This window comes from Aphelocoma coerulescens, chromosome 4 (assembly GCF_041296385.1).
Source record: "Aphelocoma coerulescens isolate FSJ_1873_10779 chromosome 4, UR_Acoe_1.0, whole genome shotgun sequence".
Classification (NCBI taxonomy): Eukaryota; Metazoa; Chordata; class Aves; order Passeriformes; family Corvidae; genus Aphelocoma; species Aphelocoma coerulescens.
Window position 1 is genome coordinate 72,789,148 of NC_091017.1, and position 21,903 is coordinate 72,811,050.

Below are 21,903 nucleotides of genomic sequence, written 5' to 3' on the forward strand. Positions count from 1 at the left end.
TTTGGACTGCGCTCCATAATTTAGTCCATGTGGTTCGAGATGATGAGCATCAAAAACACTGACGTGAAATGCACTTTTAAAAAATTATTTAAAATAAGTGATTAGGAATGCAATGGCCATATTTTTATGCATTATTTATGGACAAATATTTTATAACCTGACCACATTTTTCATCTCTAGGGCAGTTTAATTAAATGAAACAAAATGTAGAAAAAATAAATTAGAACTTTATTTAACCCAAGCAAACTTTTTACTGAAACAGAAATCAGTTTGCCATCTGTTATAATTGATGGAGGTCTAAATTGTCTTCTTTTTCATAGGAACATTTAGCAGACTGAGCTATATTTAAATCACAAGGTTTGTACTTAGAACATCCAGAAATTAGGTTATTATTTATTAAAAGACCCACTGCATTTTTGTTTCAGTAGTGATAAATGCAGGAAAGAAAAACTTGTTTCCATCATCGAATTTTCAAGTACAATTACTTAGCTGTGCTTGTACAATTACTGCTGAAATGTCATATATATAAATGACTGTATAATCACATTTACAAAAATGTGCCACAGGATGGTATTTCTGTGGCTGCTGGAAGAGAAGACTTTAGGAAATACTGCTTAATCTGGGTGGTTGTGTTTTTTAATTGCCCAAACTGCGCCTAAAATATTAAAAATGGGTATTTGTCTGACCTCATTGTTTGTAGTGATTAGCCCAGATAAGAATTTAAGAAGAGGCCTAGGCAACAGTTAAATTAAATTTTAGAAGCCACACTCTTCTTAAGAGCTGTAATTTTGCTCCCAGTAGGTCTTTAAATGCTACTCACATGCTGCCTTCTAAGTCCCATTATAGATGTCAGTGCTCCTTAAGTTTGGCTTTGTTTAAAAAGAAAAAACCTTCTTTCTGAATGAAACGTGCAAGCAAATCATTAGATTAAATTGCTCAGGAAATGATATGTGTAAATTGGATCTGTGGAGTCGTTACACAGCCTCCACTAAACTTGGAAATCTGAGGGCATTGTATGGGTGGAAGAGGGGAGAGGCTGCAAAGGAGGAATTTAGAAATACTGCCCTGGCATTAGGAAAATCAAAGCTCACGTTGAGACTTGAATGTCAAGGGTAAGGAAAAGCTTCTATGGCTACAGGGGTAATATGAGGACTGGGAATGTGTTTCTGGGGACACGATGCAGAATAGGGTTACTGGGAACAGTCAGTGTGAGTTTATCACAGAGAGATCCTGCTGTGTGGGCAGATTCACTTTGGTGAAAGCCTGGCTGCATTTGGGGATCAGGGGCAGTGGTGGACAATTTTTTCCTCCGTTTGAACAAGACTTTTGGCACTTCCTCCCACAGTGTTGTACAAGTTGGGGGTGTGTGGTGGGATGGTTGTGTCAGGTGGGCAAGCAGAGGGGTAAAGCTCTGGTTGGATGATGGGGTTCAGAGGTTGTGTTTAGTGCCATCTACTCTTCATTTTCTGGAGACAGCAGCAAGTGGAGGAGGGATCAGTTGAGTTGGAAGATCTTGCTCGTTTAACAGTAGCAGATGAAGGCAGGCAGTGATGCTAGAGTGGAACTGCAGCTTTTGACTATAACCAGTATCTCCAGATTTCAAAACTTGTATGTGTTTCTTACTTGTTTAGTTTATAGAATAACAGGATGGTGGGGGTTGGAAGGGACCTTGAAGATCACTGTGTTCCAACACCCCTGCCATGGGCAGGGACACCTTCCACCAGACCAGGCTGCTCAAAGCTCCATCCAGCCTGGCCTTGAACACTTCCAGGGATGGGGCAGTCACAGCTTCTCTGGGCAACCTGCTGCAGAGTCTTACCACCCTCACAGTAAATAATTTCTTCCTTATATCTAGTCTAAGCCTGCTCTCTGTCAGTGTAAAGCCCTTCCCCCTTGTCCTGTCACTCCATGGCCTTGTCAAAAGTCGCTCTCCAGATTTCTTGAAGCCCCTTTAGGTACTGAATGGTGTTCCAAGGTGTCCCTGGAGCCTTCTTTTCTCCAGGCAGGACAACCCCATCTGTCTCAGCCTGTCCCCACAGCAGAGGTGCTCCAGCCCTGTGATCACCTTTGTGGCCTCCTCTGGACTTGCTCTAGCAGATCCATGTTGTGCTCATGTTGGAGGCCCAGAGGTGGACACAGCTCTGCAGGTGGGGTCTCACCAGACTGGAGCAGAGGGGCAGAATCCCCTCCTTTGATCTGCCTACTCTGCTTTGGATGCAGCCCAGCACACAGGTGGTTTTTGGGCTGTGAGTGCACATGGCCAGGCCATGTAGAGCTTCTCACCCACCAGCACCCCAAAGTCCTTCTTCCCAGGACTGCTCTCAGCCCATTCTGCACTGCATTCACTGTTAGAGGCCTTCACTGAGAACAGATTTGCATCGGGCCTCCTAAAGGAGAGTCAGAAGTGTAGGACAAAGCCAATGGAGATTTTATTCCCCCCATTAAACTTATTAACACCCTTCTCTGGGAAGCTCTTTCACCATTCAGGGAAATTGAGAGCTTATATTAACCAATCATTAGTTAAGGTCTGAAATTTGAGCAAGGTGTCAGGTTCTGCTTAGCCCTTGTGGAAGGATGAAACAAGTCCACACAACTTTGCTGCCCTCACTTGACCACGGGCAAATGGGTAAATTCCTTGTGGCAGGCTGGCTGCAGGAGCACCAAGCTCTGGAGTTCACAGGGATATTCCTGGAAAAGATTATTCCATGGCAGAAATCATCCCCTTCTGCTTTCTGAGACTGATGTCAGCAAAGATGCCAATTTTTCACTTCTGTAACTGCCTGTTTATAGCTGGCATTTTTTTCCCTATCATCTTGCCTATAGCTAATTTGTAATGGGAGAGAGAGTTTAGCTAAGAGAATGTGTAGTAAAAGGTTGTTCTTACTTTCTGTATTTTGCTAAAAGTCAGAATGAGTTACCAAGAGAATGGATTTTTGAGGCAGGCATTATCCAGGGCAGGGTACAGTACTGATTTAAACATTTATTTTATGATGGCATATGTTATTCCAATAGCTGTACCAAGCATTTAAATAAAATATGGATTTATTTTACTGAAAATCTTTCAAAGTTTTAGTACAGCTGTGAGCTGAAGTTTATTTTGGCACACTCAACTGTCCTGTCCTCTACATTAAATGTTTAATTGAATCCCTCTAGTCTTTCAGTTTAACATTCTGAAAATTATCATCTGAATAACAGTGATTGTTGTTTCATGTTCATAATTATTTTAAGAGCTCTGAGAAGCAAAAATTATCTTGTGTTAATGTTGTTTTATGTAGTAAATAGTTAAGGATTGAGTTGGAAATTTGTCTTAGCATGTGGAGATCTTGCATACTTGGATGGCAAATCTTCATTGATTTCAGGAACATCAAGGCTTGGTCCATAAAGGAAAAAAAGACTTCTCAGTGTTCCAAATAGATTGGAAAACAGAAAAATGCTGTTTTCAAGCTAAATTGATTGTGGAAACTTTAGACCAATACAGAGTTCACACTTAACTTCATATGCTGTAACTACTGCAGAAGTTGTGTGTATTGTGCTTCTCAGGTTCCAGGAAAAGATGTGATTATTTTTTAAATCCAAGAAGTGTTTTGTGCAAGTAATATTAGCCCTGTGGGGGAGGAATGAGGAGCCAACTTTGTGGCAGATTTTGGTTTAAGCTGGATTCAGAGGATCTGTGTGTCTGGACTTGAGTGGTAGGATGTCCATGGCACAGGGCATGGTGAGTTAAATACATGCAGGTCTTTACTGGGTAAAAATTAAGGATGAGAGGAGAGCACAGGCAGATGGAGGCACTGACATCTATTATTGATGAATATGGTTGTGATTGGAGTACAGTTACACAGATTGCTAAGAGCTGAGAGCTGAGATAGCCATCTCATAGGAAGCAGGATTGTCTTACTCTGTGTTTAGTTCTTCTGTACAACATAGGTATATCTGGCATTAAAAAATAAATGTATAAACCACACTGGGGTTGACAGTCTTTTCTTGATTCTAACAACAGTAGTTTTTTTTGGTGTGTAAATGCTTTAGCAAGACATGAATACATTTTTTATTGATCTTAATTTCTCCTTTCCATACTCCATGATTAATTTATTACTGTTTTGGTGATCTTTCAAGGCTTTGCCCAACAGAATTCTTATTGCAATTTTTACAGTTTAGCTTCCTAATTGGATTTTTGTGTTAAAATGAAAGTAAGGTTTTTTTCTTATTCTTGACCTGCCAAGTTTATCTACCTTAGAAAGGACCACTCCTCTCTCATCAGCTCTGTTCTTCGTGTAATAGTCAAATGTTCAGCTCTAATAAAAGTCAACAAAAAATATGTTAAAATAGGATTCAGTGGGATGCTGATGCGGTGCTTTCAGAACACAGTAGGTGTATCAAAACAAATGTAACTTTACAAACCTTCAAGTTTATATTGTATCTTTTTTTAGGAGTAGGTAGGAACTGCAGTTAATTGGCTGTAGGGGGGACCTGTGTTCATGGACACCAGACAGATTGGGGGGAGTGCACACTGCAGGTGAGATAGTCAGCCTCCTACAGCTTGTTATAGGATATTTCTTTATAGGATAGCACTATCTAATCTTTACCATATCCACTGTGAAACCAGAATGATGGCACATTGCTAACACAGCTGAGATCAACACCATGGATGAATGCGTGCCTGTCCTAGGTCTCGTTAGTCATATGGAGAACGACTCCTCAGTTGTAGTGGGATGTCTGAATATTTTATGGATTTTCTCTGACAGCAAGCATGAGTGTTTAATAAGCAAATACTATACGTATTTTAAAGATGAGGAACCTGGATACTGACAAGGTTGATAGGAGACTGGTGACAGAAGCAGGAACTGATAGTTTGTTTCCCAAATCTTGGCTAGTGCATTAATCCTTCTAATTTCTCCCAGTTTTGAGGTGCCTCTGTTCCTTACAAAAGCTACTTCTAGCAGAATTCCTCTAGGCTCTGTCTTGTGCAACTTTTTGCAAACTGAATGGAAAAGTCTAAGCTGTGTCATCAGTTAGGATGTCAGCAAGTTAAATACCAAAAATTGATGGGCAGCATCCAGTTCTGCTTGACAGATACAAGAATAGTCTTGCAGTGCATGAGAGAAAACATGTTTAGAGAAGCAGTGACTTAGCTAAATCCGAGCAAGGCAGCAGTGTTGGTCCTTCAGGACTCATTGCCATTATCTGACTGAGGACATTCCTGCCAGCAGCATTCCCTGTGTGGTGTGATGAAGGTGCCACAAACTCCAGCTCATTCCAGACTGTGCTTCGAATACCCAGCACCATGATCTGTTTATTCATCACTGGTCTCCAGACATCCCATTTTGGTGCACTTGGGTACACAAGTGCACGAGCCCCAAACTATTTCAATTATTTAATGGCAGTAAGAAGAACTTGTTATTAATTTAGAACTGAAAGTCCCTGAGTTCAGTGTTTCCCATGCTTCTCGCTGATGCCCAGTTGAAATGTCTCTCCTCTTGTCTGTGGTGCTCTCAGTGGGATCACCATGAGCTCTCTCCTGGAAATCAGCTGGTTTATGGTAAGACATCCCTCTTCATCACAACTTCTTAGGAATTGCTTCATGTTAATGGATGTCAGGAGCAGAGAGAGACTGATATCAGGAGTTGATGCTCTGTGAGAGGCAGCTCATCTGTTCTGTTCATTCCTAGAGGGAGTGGAGCAGTGACCAACCATTAGTCAACTTCAAGTTTTTGGAGATGTAACTCCCTGAAGTGTAGGATCAACAAGGAATTTCCAGGTTACCTCCAACCTCTTTGTATCATGTACATACCTGATACAGTTCAGCCCCAAATGTTTTATTAGACTGATCTTTCAGAAAGGCATTTGATGTTTACAGGAGGTAAAGACATCACCATAACCTTTATAGTGTAGTCAATAACATCCACTTGAACAACAACAACAAAAAAAGCTAGAGAATACAGATTTTTGAATCAGCTTCTAAGCTGCTCGGTGTTATTATGCCTTCCTGTAAGATTACGCAGACTTTTAGTGTCTGGTGTTTCTCCCTGCAAAGTATAATCATGATATCTCTCAGGGTTTTTTTTGCAATCTGAGTACATTGTATTCTTCAAGGCATTTTTTTCTCCAGCATTGAGTTTTTCTTTTTGCAGCCTTTCACCCATACAGAACATGGATGCTGCTGGCAGCAGCAGTTCACTATTTATAATGTTGGTAATCCTGTCCACAATGGCAAAAATTTCCTCCATACTTGAATTTAACAATTTTTTCAAGGCAAACATTACTTCCTCATGTTGAGGTGTGGTTCTTGGAGCCCACACAGTTGCACATCCCTTTTAAGGCTCTAATTCCCTACCCTGTCAGCATATGACAGTAGTCTTTTGTAATGGCAAAGCTTTCCATCTTGGATTTATTAAAGCATGTTTTGTTTATTTATCTGTGATCCAAAATGACTGCGTGATTGTACTTTTGCTATTATTTTTTAGTCAGTTATTATTGTTTTTATGATGTTCATAGTAATTTTTGCAAAGATTTTTTATTTATGTTCACATTGTTGGTGAAGATGATGACAAATACCCAGTAGAAACATCTTTACTGGGAGAGTTTTTCCTTGAAAAATGTGTCCTAAGATAACCGATTATAATCCTTTTAATATGTGTTTGTTTTTGTCAGCCTCATGTAGCACTAACTTCTTAAACCAGAATGTCAGTAGTGCAAACTCAGACATCCTGCAAAGCTCTAATTTGTTGCATCTTTATGGTTGCCTTAGATGAATATGTTAGATATTTACGAATCCTGCTGATGAATGTAGTATAAGAATTAAGATTATTACTTTCTGATGAAAATAATTTGCTATTTGGTAGAAATAATCAACAGTGTGTAAGTACACAGTGTCTGGATTTCATTCATTGTTCATTCTTATTGGCCAGATCAAGTTTAGAAATAAATTTTCGTACCAGATCTGCCCAATGACCCAAGAATTTCAACAACTGTACTTTATTAATTAATTGAGACCATAATCTAGTACTAGGAAAAAGATGTTAAAAAAAGAATTTAATAAAACCCCCATAAAGTAGCCTTCCAGTAGAGAAAATGGACTTGGAATCTCTTTATTGGTATTTGGCTCACTCTTTCAAATCCGAATGTGCATGCAGAACTGCACACAATTAGAATTATTTTTTCTAATGCATCTGTGTGGGTGTGCTTGGTTTCTATAGAGAGATGTTGCATTGCCCACTGTAACCATGTAGTGAGTCAAATATAGAGTACAACTTGTTTGGGTCAGAAAGAAGTAGATTTATACTGTGATATTCTTACATTTCTGATGGAGTAAGCTGCTCAAAAATCTATTTTGGAATTATGTTGATTATTTAAGTTCTTTGGATGTCCTTGTGAGAGCAATAGACTGTTCCTTCCAGCTGAAATTATTTAGCTGTTTTTTTCCTCAGTTAATGTAGGGAGAGAAAATCAATATAAAAGATAATATTTTAGCATTAGTTGATCCTAGGGTCTTATTTTATTCCAGCATAGCAGGCCAAGTAGCAAATGCTCTTAGCAATTGTTTCTGTTAGTGGAATTTTGAAAGCACTAAGAGAAATCTTGATCCATGGAGACAGTACAGTAATTCACATTGACATATTTTCCCCATTTGCCACAGGGCAAGTGGAACTATTAATGCTCCTGTGCAAAACCTCTTTTCTCCTTTCCTCTTTTTTTCTAAGAGCAGAACAGAAACAGTGTGATCCTAACAGTGGATTATATGTAAAAATTTAGACTACCCTGCAGCCATCAGAGGGAAAACGATTTAGAAAAATTGCTATCACTGTATCTTTTTTTTCTAAAAAGAAACCCCTGTTCCACGAGTATATATATGTATTTACATGGTGGATTTCTGTAGTGTTTTGAAGGTTTGATGGTTGTTCTAAGCAAGAAGGCATCTCTGGGGTCAGGGAGCAGGTAGCAGTGATTGTAAAACAAACTGTTTGAATACTGCATGTCCACATGAACTGACTCTAACAATAAAATATTCTCTGAATCCATTCTGTGCTCCACAATGTACAGTCAGCGCCCAATGGAGACAGCCGTTCCAATCATGTATACACAAGGAATATTTGTTATCCATTGTAGTATTTTGCCTGCAGCTTTGAGAGACCCAATTTTATCTTCCCTTAAGCAGCCAAAATGATGTCAGCATCAGCGTGGTACTTTTTTTTCTTTGAATGTTTCAAGAACCAAGAAATTGAGCTGTTTGTTGATAAATGAAGGTTTATGTAAAATACATATGAATTTAAGCAATTTAACTCAGTGCAGTAAAATGGCTTTTGAAATGAGATTTAAATGTGAGTTCTTGAAAATCTGGTTGGTTAGATGTGCAGAAAATAACAGACAGTTGACTGCTAATAATGCCATAAACAATAATTAGGCTGTGAGGAGCAGTTAATGATAGATGAACAAGTATATATTATATATCTTCTCAATGTGCATCATCTTGGCCTTATGTTACCGAACTGTGCCTGTGCTATTAAAGTTAACTAGAAAAAATTTGTAGATAAATTAGCAAACAATTTCTTTGGCGTCCTTTCCCTTCCATCATTTCCCTTCCCTCCCTCCCACCCTCCCTTTTTTTTTAAGAGAGCCAAGAGACTAAGCTTAGGTCACAGATGAGATGAGTTTGATGACCTCAGCCTATGGCCTCTCAGACATCTGTCTACATCTAGAAACATCCATAGATTTTAGTACCATTGGAAATCTCATGTCAGGAAAGATTCAGGAATAGACTGGGCGCACTTAATTCTGCTTGTGACTGTGAAACCTCAAGAAACAAACAAATCATCCCTTTCAGTACTTGGTATTTGGTAAAAGTTACAGTTATAATGCATAAAAGGAAAAACATTCAAAATACTCATTGAACCAAAGTAGGGTTGTTTTTTTTTCTCCTCAGACTATTTATTATCTCCATGAATTATTGTTCATTCCTCTCTTGTGATAGTTCTTTCTGATGTGTGCTTCTCTGTAATGTTAATCATAGAGGTGCAGCCTCTGGGAAAGACACAAACTTTAACCTTTCTGGGTCATGGGTCTTGGAAGCCACTTCAGTCAGAGATCAGCACAGTACAGCGATATACAGCGTGTTCCCATTTGTTTTCAGGTCTTTCAGGAAAAGCGAATTAATTATTTATACCTTATCTATATACATTTACTTATTATTACAGCTCAGTTGTCTTTAGCCTCCAGTAGTTAATTTAAAGTACATTTTTCCTAAGGTAACTTCATCATCTGTGATACAACTTGCACTGTTCATAAGGCGTATCAAATCATTTTAATTAAGAACCCAATCTGTTTGCATGGAAATATTTCCCTTTTTGTCTATGTCTGCTGAACTTTCTTCTTTCCATGGTGATGTACAAGCCTGTACTGTGATCATTCTTCCAGATACATAAAATAATACGAATTAATAAAAGAGTATTCTGATATCACTGACTCTTCAGCTATTCATCTAATCATATAGGACCCAAAGAAACCGTAAGAATTTGAAGGAAAAAAATAGGCTTTTTTATACCTTAAGATTTTCCTTGGAATTACATGATGAAAGCTTAAAAATTGTTGATTGCATCAGCTTTGCAGATTTTTAATGTTTATTGGGTTACTTGTGATCTTGTAGTTCAGATGGAACATCAGTGTAGTGAAAAATAATAGTTCATTACATAAAAGCAGTATATGATACCCTGCTTCATTAAAAAGACAGCATATGTTAAGAAACCAAGTAATTGTCTTGATGAAATAAATGAAAAAAAAAATGAAAAAAGCAAGGTATGCAACATGGTGTGCATTAATTGAAACTGCTTTCAAAAGGTACATAATGTTCCAAGTCCTCTTCTACTCAATACTCTGTTCTAGGAAATTTACCTTTCAAAACTGTCACAGAATTTATTTTAATGCCTTTTGTTTTGCTCTGCAAGCCACTTTATATCATTTCCCAGCAATCCTGGCTCACTGGGGAGGTTGCAGGAGACTGGAGGTTTGCAAATATGACACCCATCTACCAGAAGGGCCAGAAGGAGGATCTGGGAACTACAGGCCTGTCAGTCTGGGCTTTATGAAAGGCAGGTCCTGCTTGACCAACCGATGTCCTTCCATGACAGGGTGACTCACTCGGGGGATGAGGGAAGGACCTGGACAAGTGACATGACAAGAAGGAAGTGGCCTCAGGTTGTGCCAGGGAAGTTTAGATTGGATATTAGGAAAAAATTCTTCAGGGAATGGGTGATCAAACATTGGAACAGGCTGCCCAGGGCAGTGGTTGAGTCACTGTCCTTGGAGGTATTTAAAAGACGTGTAGATGTGGCACCTGGGGACATGGTTCAGTGTTGGCCTTGGCAGAGCTGGGTTAATGGCTGCAGTCAATGATCTCAAACGGTTCTGTTTACAGCTCAGGATGAACTCTTTGTGGGCTTTCCACAGTGCCACCATGAATCACAGACGCTGCAGATGTGTCAGCTCAGCCACCTTGCCAATGCCTGCCTGGCACAATAAGAGCTGTCTTTAAAATTACACCAGTGATCCTGCTGTCGAGTGTAGTGGTTGTTGTGAGATGATGGAGTTCCCAGAAGACACTTGTAGGACCAGAGTTGTGCTTTGCTGTGATACAAATTGAACAAAACATCTCTGTCAGATGATGTTTTCCTGTGTAGAGGAGTTGAACCGTTAAAAAGACAGTGATTTAGCAAACATTTTCATGAGATGTGTTCTCTTTGCAGTATCTTCTTCTTGTAATATGATAAGGCCTTTGGAAAGTTTATCCATTAATCTTTAAATAATACCATCCTATCATAATGCTCAGTGCTGTCTTAGTCTGTAAGTCAGGGTATTTGGCAGTAAAGATCAGCTCAAACAGCAGTAAATCTGTTGATACTGATTATCACCTCTTTGAATCACCTTTGCTTCTATAGTGAAATTCTGTGTTACATGAATATAAGGAGTATATTGCTAGGAGAACACGCTGCTCTCTTGACATTATTCAGCTATACAAAGGGAGCTTTTTTCAATATATTTCAATATTTTTTTTCCCACATCACTGTGTAAGTCATCACGTAAATTGATGTACTTTACAGATCTGAATTGTATCTTGTGTGTCTGGCATAGGGATAAGGATTTCTTGCAGTTTACTTTTCAGCTATTCAGTTTTAAGTCTTGAGAATAGGAAGTAAAAAAAATGCACAAGAGTATTTTGGTTTAATAAAAGAAAAAAGGTGTGCTTCTCAATGACCTCCCATAAATGTTTGTTAGAAAAAGATACATGTATTAGGAGAAGGTTAAAAATATTAGTGTGTCACCAGCTATATGGAGACAGAGAACATGGAATGTGTTTCTCTGGCTAATGGAGTGTGTGTTTTACACATGAAACCTTGCTAGTTTCTTTTTACTATTCTAAAACCATCAACCATTCACTGTAATGGATTGCCTAGCCTGTATATTGTTCCATATGTTGTAAATATGGAATTGATTTTCACTGCCCATCTCTTTGCTTACTGTTTTTCTCTATTCTGATTTTCCTGTTTTCTTACAGTACAAAGATCACTAACATTGGTATTATTTTTACATATTTAATAGGATGTTTTTCTCATTTTGTTTACAAATCTCTGGATATACTACTTTTTAAATTAAATTAAATATTTTTAATATCCACGTAGAGCTTTCATGTTTTGTTGTAGTCTGTTAAATTATCTAACTGTTATGAGTAGGCAGGTTTTACAGGCAAATGTGTTCAGGTTTTTCAATGTGCCAGTGTCTTCTGTTGCTTGTTACAGCTGCTGTGCACAGTGTGGGTTACTGAAGGTGCCTGAAGTGCTTGACTGATGGGGTGCAGCTGCTGACTGGTGTTGGGGTGCAGCATTAACAGATTTTAATTGGATGGGGATGTGATCAGTCAGGGACAGCCAGGGAGGTTCTGTGTGTCTCAGGAGCTGGTGTGGTGATTCACTAGAGGTCACTTTTTGCTCACTAATGAACCACTCTCTTATCTTAGCAGTAGGTGATAGTGGAGTGCTGGTAGTGCAGTATTTCATGGTTGAACAGAGAAGTGCTCAGTTTGGAAGAGGATGAAATTCAAACCTGGTAACTTGTCATCATCCCGAGTAAATTTGACAAAGCAAGAGAGTTCATTTCAATGTCATAAATGTACCTAATCCCAGTGCATCGTTGTGCCTTGACAGCAAATGGACATTTTCCTGTAACACTGTTCTGCTTTTTTCATCCTTTAGTATCTTTGCTGGTTTTTCAGACAGGTAAGACTTGTGCTTAGTTTCAGAGCAAAGTCTCTAGCTAAATGCTTAGTGAGATGTGGCTTTGATTTCATACGTGTTTATTTTTCTTGAGGGCATCCTCAGTTTTGTAGTGTGTGTTTGAAACAAGGAAGTATGATGCTTTCTATGCCACCTAGTGAATGAATGATGTTCATAAATGCAAATATAATTGTTTGGGAACTTGAAAACTACCTCTGATACAACTTTTGCTTTTTTTCCCTGGCTACTTGTTGTGCAACTTTGACAAAAATAAGACGCCAAGCATGTTAGAACTCAAGAGGAGGTGGAGAATAGTGGAGTGCAAATGACATTGCAGCCCAGTAAGACACACCCACAGTAGCAAGTTCACTCAGGACATCCACTGGTTCTTGTTTAGGCCACCGGATGGTTCATTATGCTCCATATTACATGTGAAATTACTACCACCAAACAGGTTATTGAATCTACTACAGACTTGTGGGTTTGATCCCTTCAGTTGGCCTTAATATGTAGATCTCAATTTTGCATGCAGAATGCAGCATCATAAAGAGTATCTGGTTTTCATTATAATTTTAAAGAGACAGTCAGGTTTCATAACTATTCTGCATATGCCAGAGCCTACTTCCCTTAATCGTCTAAAAAATAGCGCTTTGCTTCATGAGGCCCAGACTGATTTAAAACTTGAGAAGTAAATTACTACTCAATAATCCAGTTCTATAAAAGTAAATGCAGAACGTTGTTATGCTGGTTCATTATGTTAAAAGCATACCACATTATAATTTTTAATGGAATGTGAGTGTAATATATTCTAAACGCCTTCTTTAACACTTTGGGAGGCAACTGGATCCGTGGTCTCTCCAACCGAGGGGCTATCCACTGCCCACAGAATTTTGTTAGTAGCTAAAAGTAAATTTTTAATAGCAGGACCCTCAGCATAGTATGTCTGTGACTTACACAGTTTGAATGAGCTCCATGATTTCAGAAAGGTGAGGAGGAGAAAACCTTCCCCGGGTCACTAACCCGTTTTTTGTCCTTTCATGTTAATTGGCTGTTCATTCCTGGGAACACAGATTGCGCCGCTTCTCCTTTACCTCATCCAATGTCAAATCCCCAAAGAAGCCCTGCCAGCGCAGAAGGGAGCAAGCCATATGGGGTAGGTTGCAGTTGTTCCTTCAGGTCTGGATTTATTCCACTGTGAACAGATGGACAATGGCTGACATCCACTAATGGTTCTCAATAGGTTTCTTCTGCTGTTCATCTCTGTCTTCTTTTTCACTTCAGCCAGAACACAGACCGTCCTGGAGATGGTCTGTTAACTCCTCCTGACTAGATGGAAAATAATATGTCTCCTTTCACGACAACCAGAAAATGCAGAGGATTTAATTCCACCCTGGTTCGTATGTTTTTAGCACTTGTGTGAAGAGGGTGAGATCACGAAGAAAATCCCTTAGTCACTTAATACAGATAACATCAGAGGAGAGAGTTTTTTTGTGTTCAGTGGTTTGAAGGGAATCTATTCTTCCGCTCATTCAGCACACTATAAGCTTTTTCACTTTGTATTTCCAGCATAGAGCTAGTAGAGCTGTTCCATTCTGAGAAAGGAGCAATGCACACATTTGGCATTTCAGAAATGACTTTGAATGTTTGACACAGCTGAACTACTTCTTCATTAAGTGGAACTTTAATCTACTACTTTGATCCTTCACCTTCTTTATAACAGTAGATGAAGGTCCTCTATTTTATTTCATGCTTGCAATGACCACCATTTCTTAAAGATGAGGTGGTTCCCTTATTCAATTATTCAATAAGTCAATTATTCTTTTTTTCCCATTTTCCCCCCAGAACCTGCTGAAAATTTTTCTCCAAAATGACTTCCACATGAACCAGAAAGCATTAACTTCTTGCAGTGGGAAGTTTCACACAGAGGAAGTTATAACTAAAAAAAAAGAAGCTGTAATTAAAATACGCGATTGCAAAATCAAAGTAGGCTGATCTCTCTGTGTTATATAAACAAATGCTTTTTAGAATCTAAGGGAAAGAATTAAGGAAATATTTAAATCCAAACAAAGTTTTCTTTCCAGATTTTAGATAAATTGAATTGACTTAGTTTGATTATACATTTAAAGGATCTATTTTGGATACAGGTTAAGTGTTGGGCCTGCTTTATCCAACCGTTCTTTTCTTCTGACATAAATCTCTCCTAGGATCTCCTAATAGCATCTACAAGATTTACTGTTGACAAAAGTTAAGATATTCCATTGAAACATAATCTTGCATTTTGATTAAAAATGCATAAAGGTTTTAAATTTATGACTTTAAAAACTGTTACAATGAATGACGTCTGTTTGATAACAAAGCAAAATCATGCATGAAAGAACCAGCACGCATGGCAGTGACAAACCAAAGAAAATCTATAAGCACACAATAGCAGTATCTTCTTGTAAGAAAATTGTCAAACCCCACTATTCACTTCAGAAAACATTCAACGTATATCTTGGCTCATTGCTTAGAGGATAAAACAGTAAAACTTCCTTTTTCAGTATCTTCAAAGTCACATCTGCTAAAGATAGTGAACCCTAATGCACTGAATTTGTGAAAGCCCAAGGTCACGCCCTTATGACTGAACATTCTGAGGGGAATAAAACTTGTACTTAAATTATACATGTGGCTGTTAACAGATACGCTTAAAACAATGTATTTGCTCTGCAGCACATGTGCTCCTCCAGCTGACTCTTACGGAGCCAAGAAACAGTTTAGGGGCTTTGAAAAATGCCATAATTCTTAGTTCAGGGCACAGAAGACACTCAGCTGTGTTACACTGCTGTTAAAAAAAAAGGTTGCCGTTAACAGCAGTGCCCAAATGTGATAAGAAGATAGGGATTGTTAGGCTTTGTGGAGGATGTACTTGTATTGTAGCTGTGCAAGCCGTAGTGTAAAACTCAATTGCTCTTGAGTTATTTCACGTTCTTTTTCATCCTGAGAGTCTGCATAGTTTATTCTGTGGAGCAGGTGCCTTGTGGCAGCTGTCGAAGAGCAGGGTGGAGAGACCTTTTGGCTGGGGAGATGGGGTCAGATAACAACCTCTGTCCTTCAGCAGGTGCAACTCAGCTTGCTGCTGCTGGAGGAACACTGTTGGTCCAGTCAGCATCAGCTGAGGATCCAGCCCACCATGTTTTCCTAGGAAGCGTGAATTTGTGATGAGTGTGCCAGGAGAGAATTGAGCCCAGCGTTACCTACAGTGTGTGTATTTGTTAGATCTCTGTACAATCAGAAAGGAAAAAGAGCAAGCATATGAATCCCTTCACGAAGTAGCGTAGAGAATACCAAACTGCAGTATTAATAACCTCCTGTTATTGAATCCTCCATCTGTTCATCATGCCAACTTATCCTCACTTAGAGCACTCCCCTTGTCATAATATTTTGCGCCACACTCTCCTCCCTCCCCGAAGCAGCAGTTCCAGTTTAGATCTAAACATTTGCCCAGTCATGTAACCCCACCGAGGACATGGTCTCAGTGCCTGTATCTGTTTATGTTTCCCTATTAAAAAATGCAACTGAATTCTTAATTTCACTTCTGATTTTTTCCTTTTCTACTAGTATTTTTTTTTCTGGCGATTCTTTCATATCCATATTGGTATTCACAGATTCTTCTCTTGTGGTTTAAGCGTGTTTGACCCCCTAATGCTCATTCCTGATACTTTGCCACATGGCAACTGAAGCAGTGAGGGAGAAAAAAAATAATTATTTTCTCCTCAGAGCTTTGATATGTATGTGTTTTCATATTTGTTACCATCTATAAATGGCAGTAAAGTGGTTAGCCACTTTAAAGTGATTAAACCCAAATTTATTTATACAAACCCCACATGAGGCGCTTGGCTATATGCTGCCCTAGTGATGCAGAGCGAGAATTTAGGGAAACTGTTCTTTGAGGGATGTCTGAGGCGTCTGTGCTGAGCCACAGAAGGTTTTCCCAGGAATACAGGAGGAAAATGAAGATAAGTTAGAGGCTGCATAAACTTGCCCTGGCAGTTACCTCCCAATCCTGGTGGATAATCCCGTGAAAGGGACACACTACTTGGGAAATGATAGGGGAAAACAAGTTATTAGGGAGCTGGAGCCAAGCTGCTGAAGGCTGCCTGTATGTTAAAATCCTTGTGTCCTGAACGGATTCCTGAAATCCACACAACTCGGAAGCTGAAACCACCCTTTATAACCTCTGGGTTCAAATATTCCGCTCATAGACAAACCAACTCCCAAGAAAGCCCGAGGGAAAATCTACAGCCCTGTCCGATCTCCCAGTGAATTGCTCTTGTTTGCTACCCAGGAGTCCCTGTCTTTATCAGAGGGGGTTCGGGTCCCTGAGGGACTGCTGGGACCGCTTCCTGACAGGAAACGATCGTTTTATTTCTGGAAAAACCTACAGCAGGGATGTTCATTGCCGGGCTGGGCTGTGGGTGGGGACGGACGAGCGAACGGCCGCGACTCCGCTTCTCGCTCGCGGCTGGGAAGGAGGGAGGGGCGGCTGTGGCAGTAGAGTGAAAGTTTCTCGGGGGGGGGTGCGGGGGGGGGGGGGGGGCTGGAGCGGAGCTCCGGGCGTTGCGTTGAGGAGAAAAGAGCCGCGGGGCAGGAGGCGGCGGGAGGGAAAGGCGGCGGGGCTATGGCGGCCGCCGCTCCCTCACCGCGCCCGGGCGGGGCTGCCGTCAACCGACCCAGCGGCCGCGGGGGCGCCGCCACCACTTTGGTTTGCGTCGGCCGCCGCCGCCGCCGTTCGGGCGGGGAGGCGCATGGCGGGCGCGGGGTGGCCCCGAGGGACCGCGGCCACGTGGGCGCGATGGGAGCGTGTCCGTGGGGGACAGACCGGCCCTTGGTCACTGAATTTGGGCAATTCGCTGCTCTCTCTCTGAGAGCTGCTCCCGCTCGCGGCGGCGCCGGCCGCGGGGTCAGCTCTGGGGCTCTTCAGGGCGGATCAGGGAAGTTGCAGGAGGCACTGACCCTCACCGGGAGCAAAATTAGAGATGTATGGCTTTATTTGTTTTCATTCCTGTTAGTTCATGAGGGAAAAGCCTTAGCCGAGTCACAAATACAGCGAAACACCAGAAGTGCTAATGGTTTGGGATGCCAGGAACGGGCAGAAAGTGATGGGCAGGAAGTTCCACCTGAACATGAGGAGGAACTTCTTTCCTGTGCAGTGACTGCACATGGAATAGGTTGTTCAGAGAGGGTGTGGAGTCTCCTTTCCTGGAGATATTCCAGACCCGTCTGGATGCAATCCTGAGCCATGCGCTCTGGGATAACCCAGGGAGGTTGGACCCGATGACCCGCTGTAGTCCCTTCCAACCTGACCCATACCGTGATTTTGTGAACGGAGCCGGTGTTAACTTTGCCGAAGTTTAAACAAAACAAAATAAAACGAAACAAAGCAGTGGCGACATCGCGTCTCGGGGCAGGTCCCGGTTTCGCTGCGCGCGGCCGAACCAGGCTCGCCCGCCCCGCTCTCTCGTTCGTCTCGGCGCCCGCCGAGAACCAGGAGATCGAGCCTGGGGGGCGCGGCGGCGGCGGCGGCGGCAGCGGCCGCTCCCCCCCACTCCCCCCTCCGCCCCACCCCGCCCCTCCCTCCGCGGGGGCGGGCGGGCGCGCGTGCGCGCGACGGTGGCGGCGGGGGCGCGCCCGGCGGCGGGGGCGCGCACCGAGGCGCCGCTCAGTTCGGGGGCGCCCACGGAGCGGCCGCCATATGCCGCGGCTGCCGCGGCGGCTCCGAGCGGCGCTGCCCCCCGGCTTCCTCCTCGTCCTCCTCGTCCTCCTCCTCCCCCTCCTCCCCGCGGCGGGCGCGGACGGAGCGCGGCGCCTCCATGGGCAGTTCGCACCTCCTGAACAAGGGCTTGCCTCTAGGTAACCATCCGGCCTGCTCGCCGCGGTGCGGGGCGGGCGGGGAGCGGGGCGGAGATGGGGACACACACGAGCGGCCGCCGCCGCCGCCGCGCTTTGTGTGCCCGTCACCGCCGCTCCGGGCCCCGCCGCGGGCAGCGGGACTGCCCTGGCGGCCGCAGCGCCGGCGCAACTTTGCCCGGTGGCTGCTTTTTGAGGTTGGGTGAAAACATAAAGGGAAATAAAAACGACAGGCGGAGGGGCGGGAGTGCGAGTCGTCCCGAAGTACCAAACTCAAAGGGCGCTAAAGCTGCGCCCGGGAGGGGTTTGGGGTGCTGGGTTCCCCAGGAGGGGTTTAGGGTGTTGGGTGCTCCAGGAGGATTTGGGGTGTTCGGTCCCCCCCTCTCGCTCGTGGGGTGAGCGATGCCGGCTCCGAGCTGCGGGAAAGCTGGGCCGGTGTTTGGATAAACAGGAAGTTTAAAAGCGGCGTTTTATTGCTGTAAAAAAGTGCTTAAGGCCTGGCTGGTGGGATGGTTTTGGCAGAGCTGCAGACGGGTTGTCTATCAGAGGTAAGGCTCTTCACCTTAAATCTCAATGTCTCTCTTTATTTTCCCTTCTTTTTAATTTTTTTTCAAAGCATGCATTTATGCTGTTGTTTTTTAAGGTAACATGAATAATATGTACGGGGTGATGCTACAGATCTGCCTCCAGAATTGCTTGGCATAAATTGTCATGTTAATCTGAAGGTGATTTTTTTCCTGCCCCCAGACATAAGGAGACAGAATGTCGATTCTGTTTATAAACATTATCATTTTGTAAGCAAATGATACCAAAAGAAGGCTACAAAGCATAGAAAAAACCCGTTTACAATGTAGATATGAGTCAGTCTGCTATGCTGCTTTGTTTTCCTCTAAAAAATTAAATTCAAAAGTCAGGATTTAAGTCGTAGAGCTGAGCTGGACAGAATAATGGTAGAAAACATTGTTAGCAGTGCTGATTTTTAAAATTTCACCTGTTGTAACTTAAATTGAACAATTTCACAGTGTGTTATATTTTAGTAAGTGTTGTTCGTATCAGGAAGAATGTTTGCTTTTAGGCCACGATGGAGCAGCTAAGGATAATCATCCCTTTAGCCTCATTGAAAATAATGAGGCCTAATAAACTGAAGTGTGTACTTTCTTTTCCAGTGAATTAAAATTAACTGTCATATTTGCGATGTGTGTACGTGTTTTGAGTGCATTGCACTGATTCCTCCTCCGGGGTCTTAAAAGATGTAAATGTTCTTATTTAGTATTCGAGCCCCTTGGCAAGTAGCTTGATGCCCTTATTAAAATATTTTAAATCTCATTATTCTGTCATATTAGGAAGGGAGCAAGAAAATATTAAGAAAAATAAAAACATACTTAAGTAATTTCAGATTGAGATCCCATTAAGTAACACTTTGAAAATCTGTTTCTTTTATAAATAAGAAGGGTTAAAAAGATGAGTTTAAATTAGACTGCTAGCAGAAAGATAATTGTCCAGTGCATCTCTTTGTTCTGTGCTCTTATCTGTTTTATCTATTTTTAGCTGTGCGTTGGTGAAGCAGGCATGTAAAATTAGCAGCCCAAACTGCTAACTTCAGTGTATTTTATAATGTTGCTCTTTATTGACCCCCAAAGGCAGCAAGATTTCAATATTGGAATTCCTTAATGTTTGACAGATAGCATCCTCTTCAGTTTATTATTATGTCAGCCATCCCCAGAGTGAGGTAGTGACAAAATATTTTGCCCATTTACAATTCACTGGTGTATTTCAAACCTAAGGGAAACAAAACAACCCTCTGCCCCCAACCTGCCTCTTTTCCAGCCTGAACAAGAAATAGGTGTTTATGAGGTGGCTGCAATTCATAAACAGACGAGGGAAAGTGGGAGAGTTAAACTGTTCCCTCATTTTTGTCATTGTTAATGTAAAATAATACTTTGGACATGAATTTAGTTTCTCCGTGTCTGATGGCAGTGAGGGTGTAAATTGGTGCAGAGTCAGTGGTGTGTTCTCTGTCCTTCTATAAACACACTCCCCCACCCCTCCAAGAAACACAGATTCAGTATTGCTCCATCAGGGAATGTGTTACTTCATTACTGAATTGGCAAATAAAATAGTAATAATCCTGAGAACCGCTGTGGTCATGCTCAGTAGAAGAGTTTAGTCAATGAAACTGCTATTTTGAAATGAAACTACTCCAGTCACCTTTGTGAATTTTGCAGTTGAGTGTTGTTGTCTGTAGTTAAGGAGTAGCTGGAGCGTGCAGCTTCCGAGCACACAGTACACTGTGTAGAAAGCTCCTCATCGTAAATATTGTATATGCTGTGATACTTTGTCATCGTGTGGAGTTCTGATAGCATGATAAAACAAATTACAAGTGCCCTTACGCTTGTCAGTTTGGTTACCTCTTGACTTGTCCTTCTGCATCATAAAGATAAATAGTGTCTGCCCTTTGTTAAAAATATGTGATCCTTCAATTTATTAATCTCTCAGTCTCTGAGAGCTATTGTTTTATTTACAGTGTAAACAGAGTGGGTTGCAGCACTTAGCCAAAAGTGTGATCCGAGAGATTAGGATTGGGCTGGATACTGTGAAGTGTTATCAGACAGGTACAGTAGTGCACTTGCCAACGTTTTGAAACATAAAGTCAATCCCTTGTTATCAAGTAAGAACATCTACTGCAGATCGGTGACTAGGCTGGGTCATCCCTTTTGGGGAGAAAACTGACAGTCTCCAGAAGTTCCTTTTTTTACATGAATACTGTTAAGTATGGGAAAAAAAAAAAAGGAAAAAGCTTATTTTACCAGAAAATAGTTTGAACAGCAGTAAGTGTGTGGAAAGGCACAGATTTTAATGTCTTTTAAGCAAAGATGCTGAGAAGCAACATGATCTTTAATTTGCTTATGTGAAATACAGCACTGAGCTTGAAACCATGCTGATGTTCTGGGCTAAAAGTGCTTGTTGCCATTTTGTTTTGCCTTACATACCGTGCATTTGTAATAACTCTATTTCTTGAAGCTTATCTGGAGCACTTGGCTGCTCGTGTGTGAGAAACTGCCTTTAAGAGTAGTAGTCAGGTTTTCGCCTCCCAAGCCAGCTGGGAACACTGATGAGGTGATACTCCAGCATGTGTCAAGCTTTCAAATCCCAGAGCAGTTGGCAGTGCAGCAGCGTAGCAGCCTCCTCTGAGGCTCCCTCACCTCCTGGCCCCATAATTATTTATTTAGTGTGAGAGTAGAGATGAAGTTACACTTTTAATACATGTCCTAAAATTTAAGGTGAGGATAGAAGTTGTAGTACAGAGCCCTTTAGCCTTAGTTCCTCAGCTGCACGTGCTTTCTCACTCCCAGACAGCGGAGTAATGGATTTACAGTTTGGGAAGACAAGTTCCCAGCTGTAGTTTTGGGTCTCTTTCTCCCCTGCTGCCTCAAGAGCAAAGATGATGATTCATTTTAATCTGTGAATTGATCAGGAAAACATGCGTTGCAGATAAATCTAAAGTTAACATTTCCTGCTGAAATGTAACCCTTTGCTCCCACGCCAGTATTCCCCTGGGAGAGCTGGAGAAGTGCGGCGGTGCTTCCAGTTGTGGCGGGTGCTTTAGGATCTCTGAGCTGTGGTTACGACAGGATCTTTCCCAGTGCACAGTAATCCTCAGCCCATCTCCCCCAGTGATTAACGTGATTGGGAGTGTTTTGGGAATCTGACAGCATCCGAGTGTTGGCTGAGTGAAACTGGTGTGTGGCTTCATGTGGTG

General features: G+C 41.8%; 1 protein-coding gene and 1 long non-coding RNA gene across 9 annotated transcripts in view; both read left to right on the plus strand.

Annotated features, from left to right (window-relative positions):
- The window catches only part of CTBP1 (C-terminal binding protein 1), a 235,757-nt gene that overhangs the window by 152,881 nt on the left and 60,973 nt on the right, over positions 1-21,903 (plus strand). For 2 of the 8 annotated variants that reach the window (XM_069014666.1, XM_069014664.1), the window contains exon 1: positions 17,917-18,146. The exons of 5 other annotated variants lie outside the window; for them this stretch is intronic. Coding sequence is in view for 1 of the 3 variants with exons in the window: in XM_069014664.1 (XP_068870765.1) it covers positions 18,107-18,146 (40 nt within the window). In the remaining 2 variants the exon portion in view is untranslated. Of the gene's footprint in view, positions 1-17,916; positions 18,147-18,668; positions 18,692-21,903 lie in introns of those variants that run through there. One more of the 8 variants, XM_069014668.1, reaches the window with a different exon arrangement.
- On the plus strand, positions 11,922-15,751 carry LOC138109172 (uncharacterized). The gene is made up of 4 exons (XR_011150326.1): positions 11,922-12,090; positions 12,189-12,260; positions 13,328-13,410; positions 15,352-15,751. It is a non-coding gene; the product is annotated as an uncharacterized lncRNA (long non-coding RNA).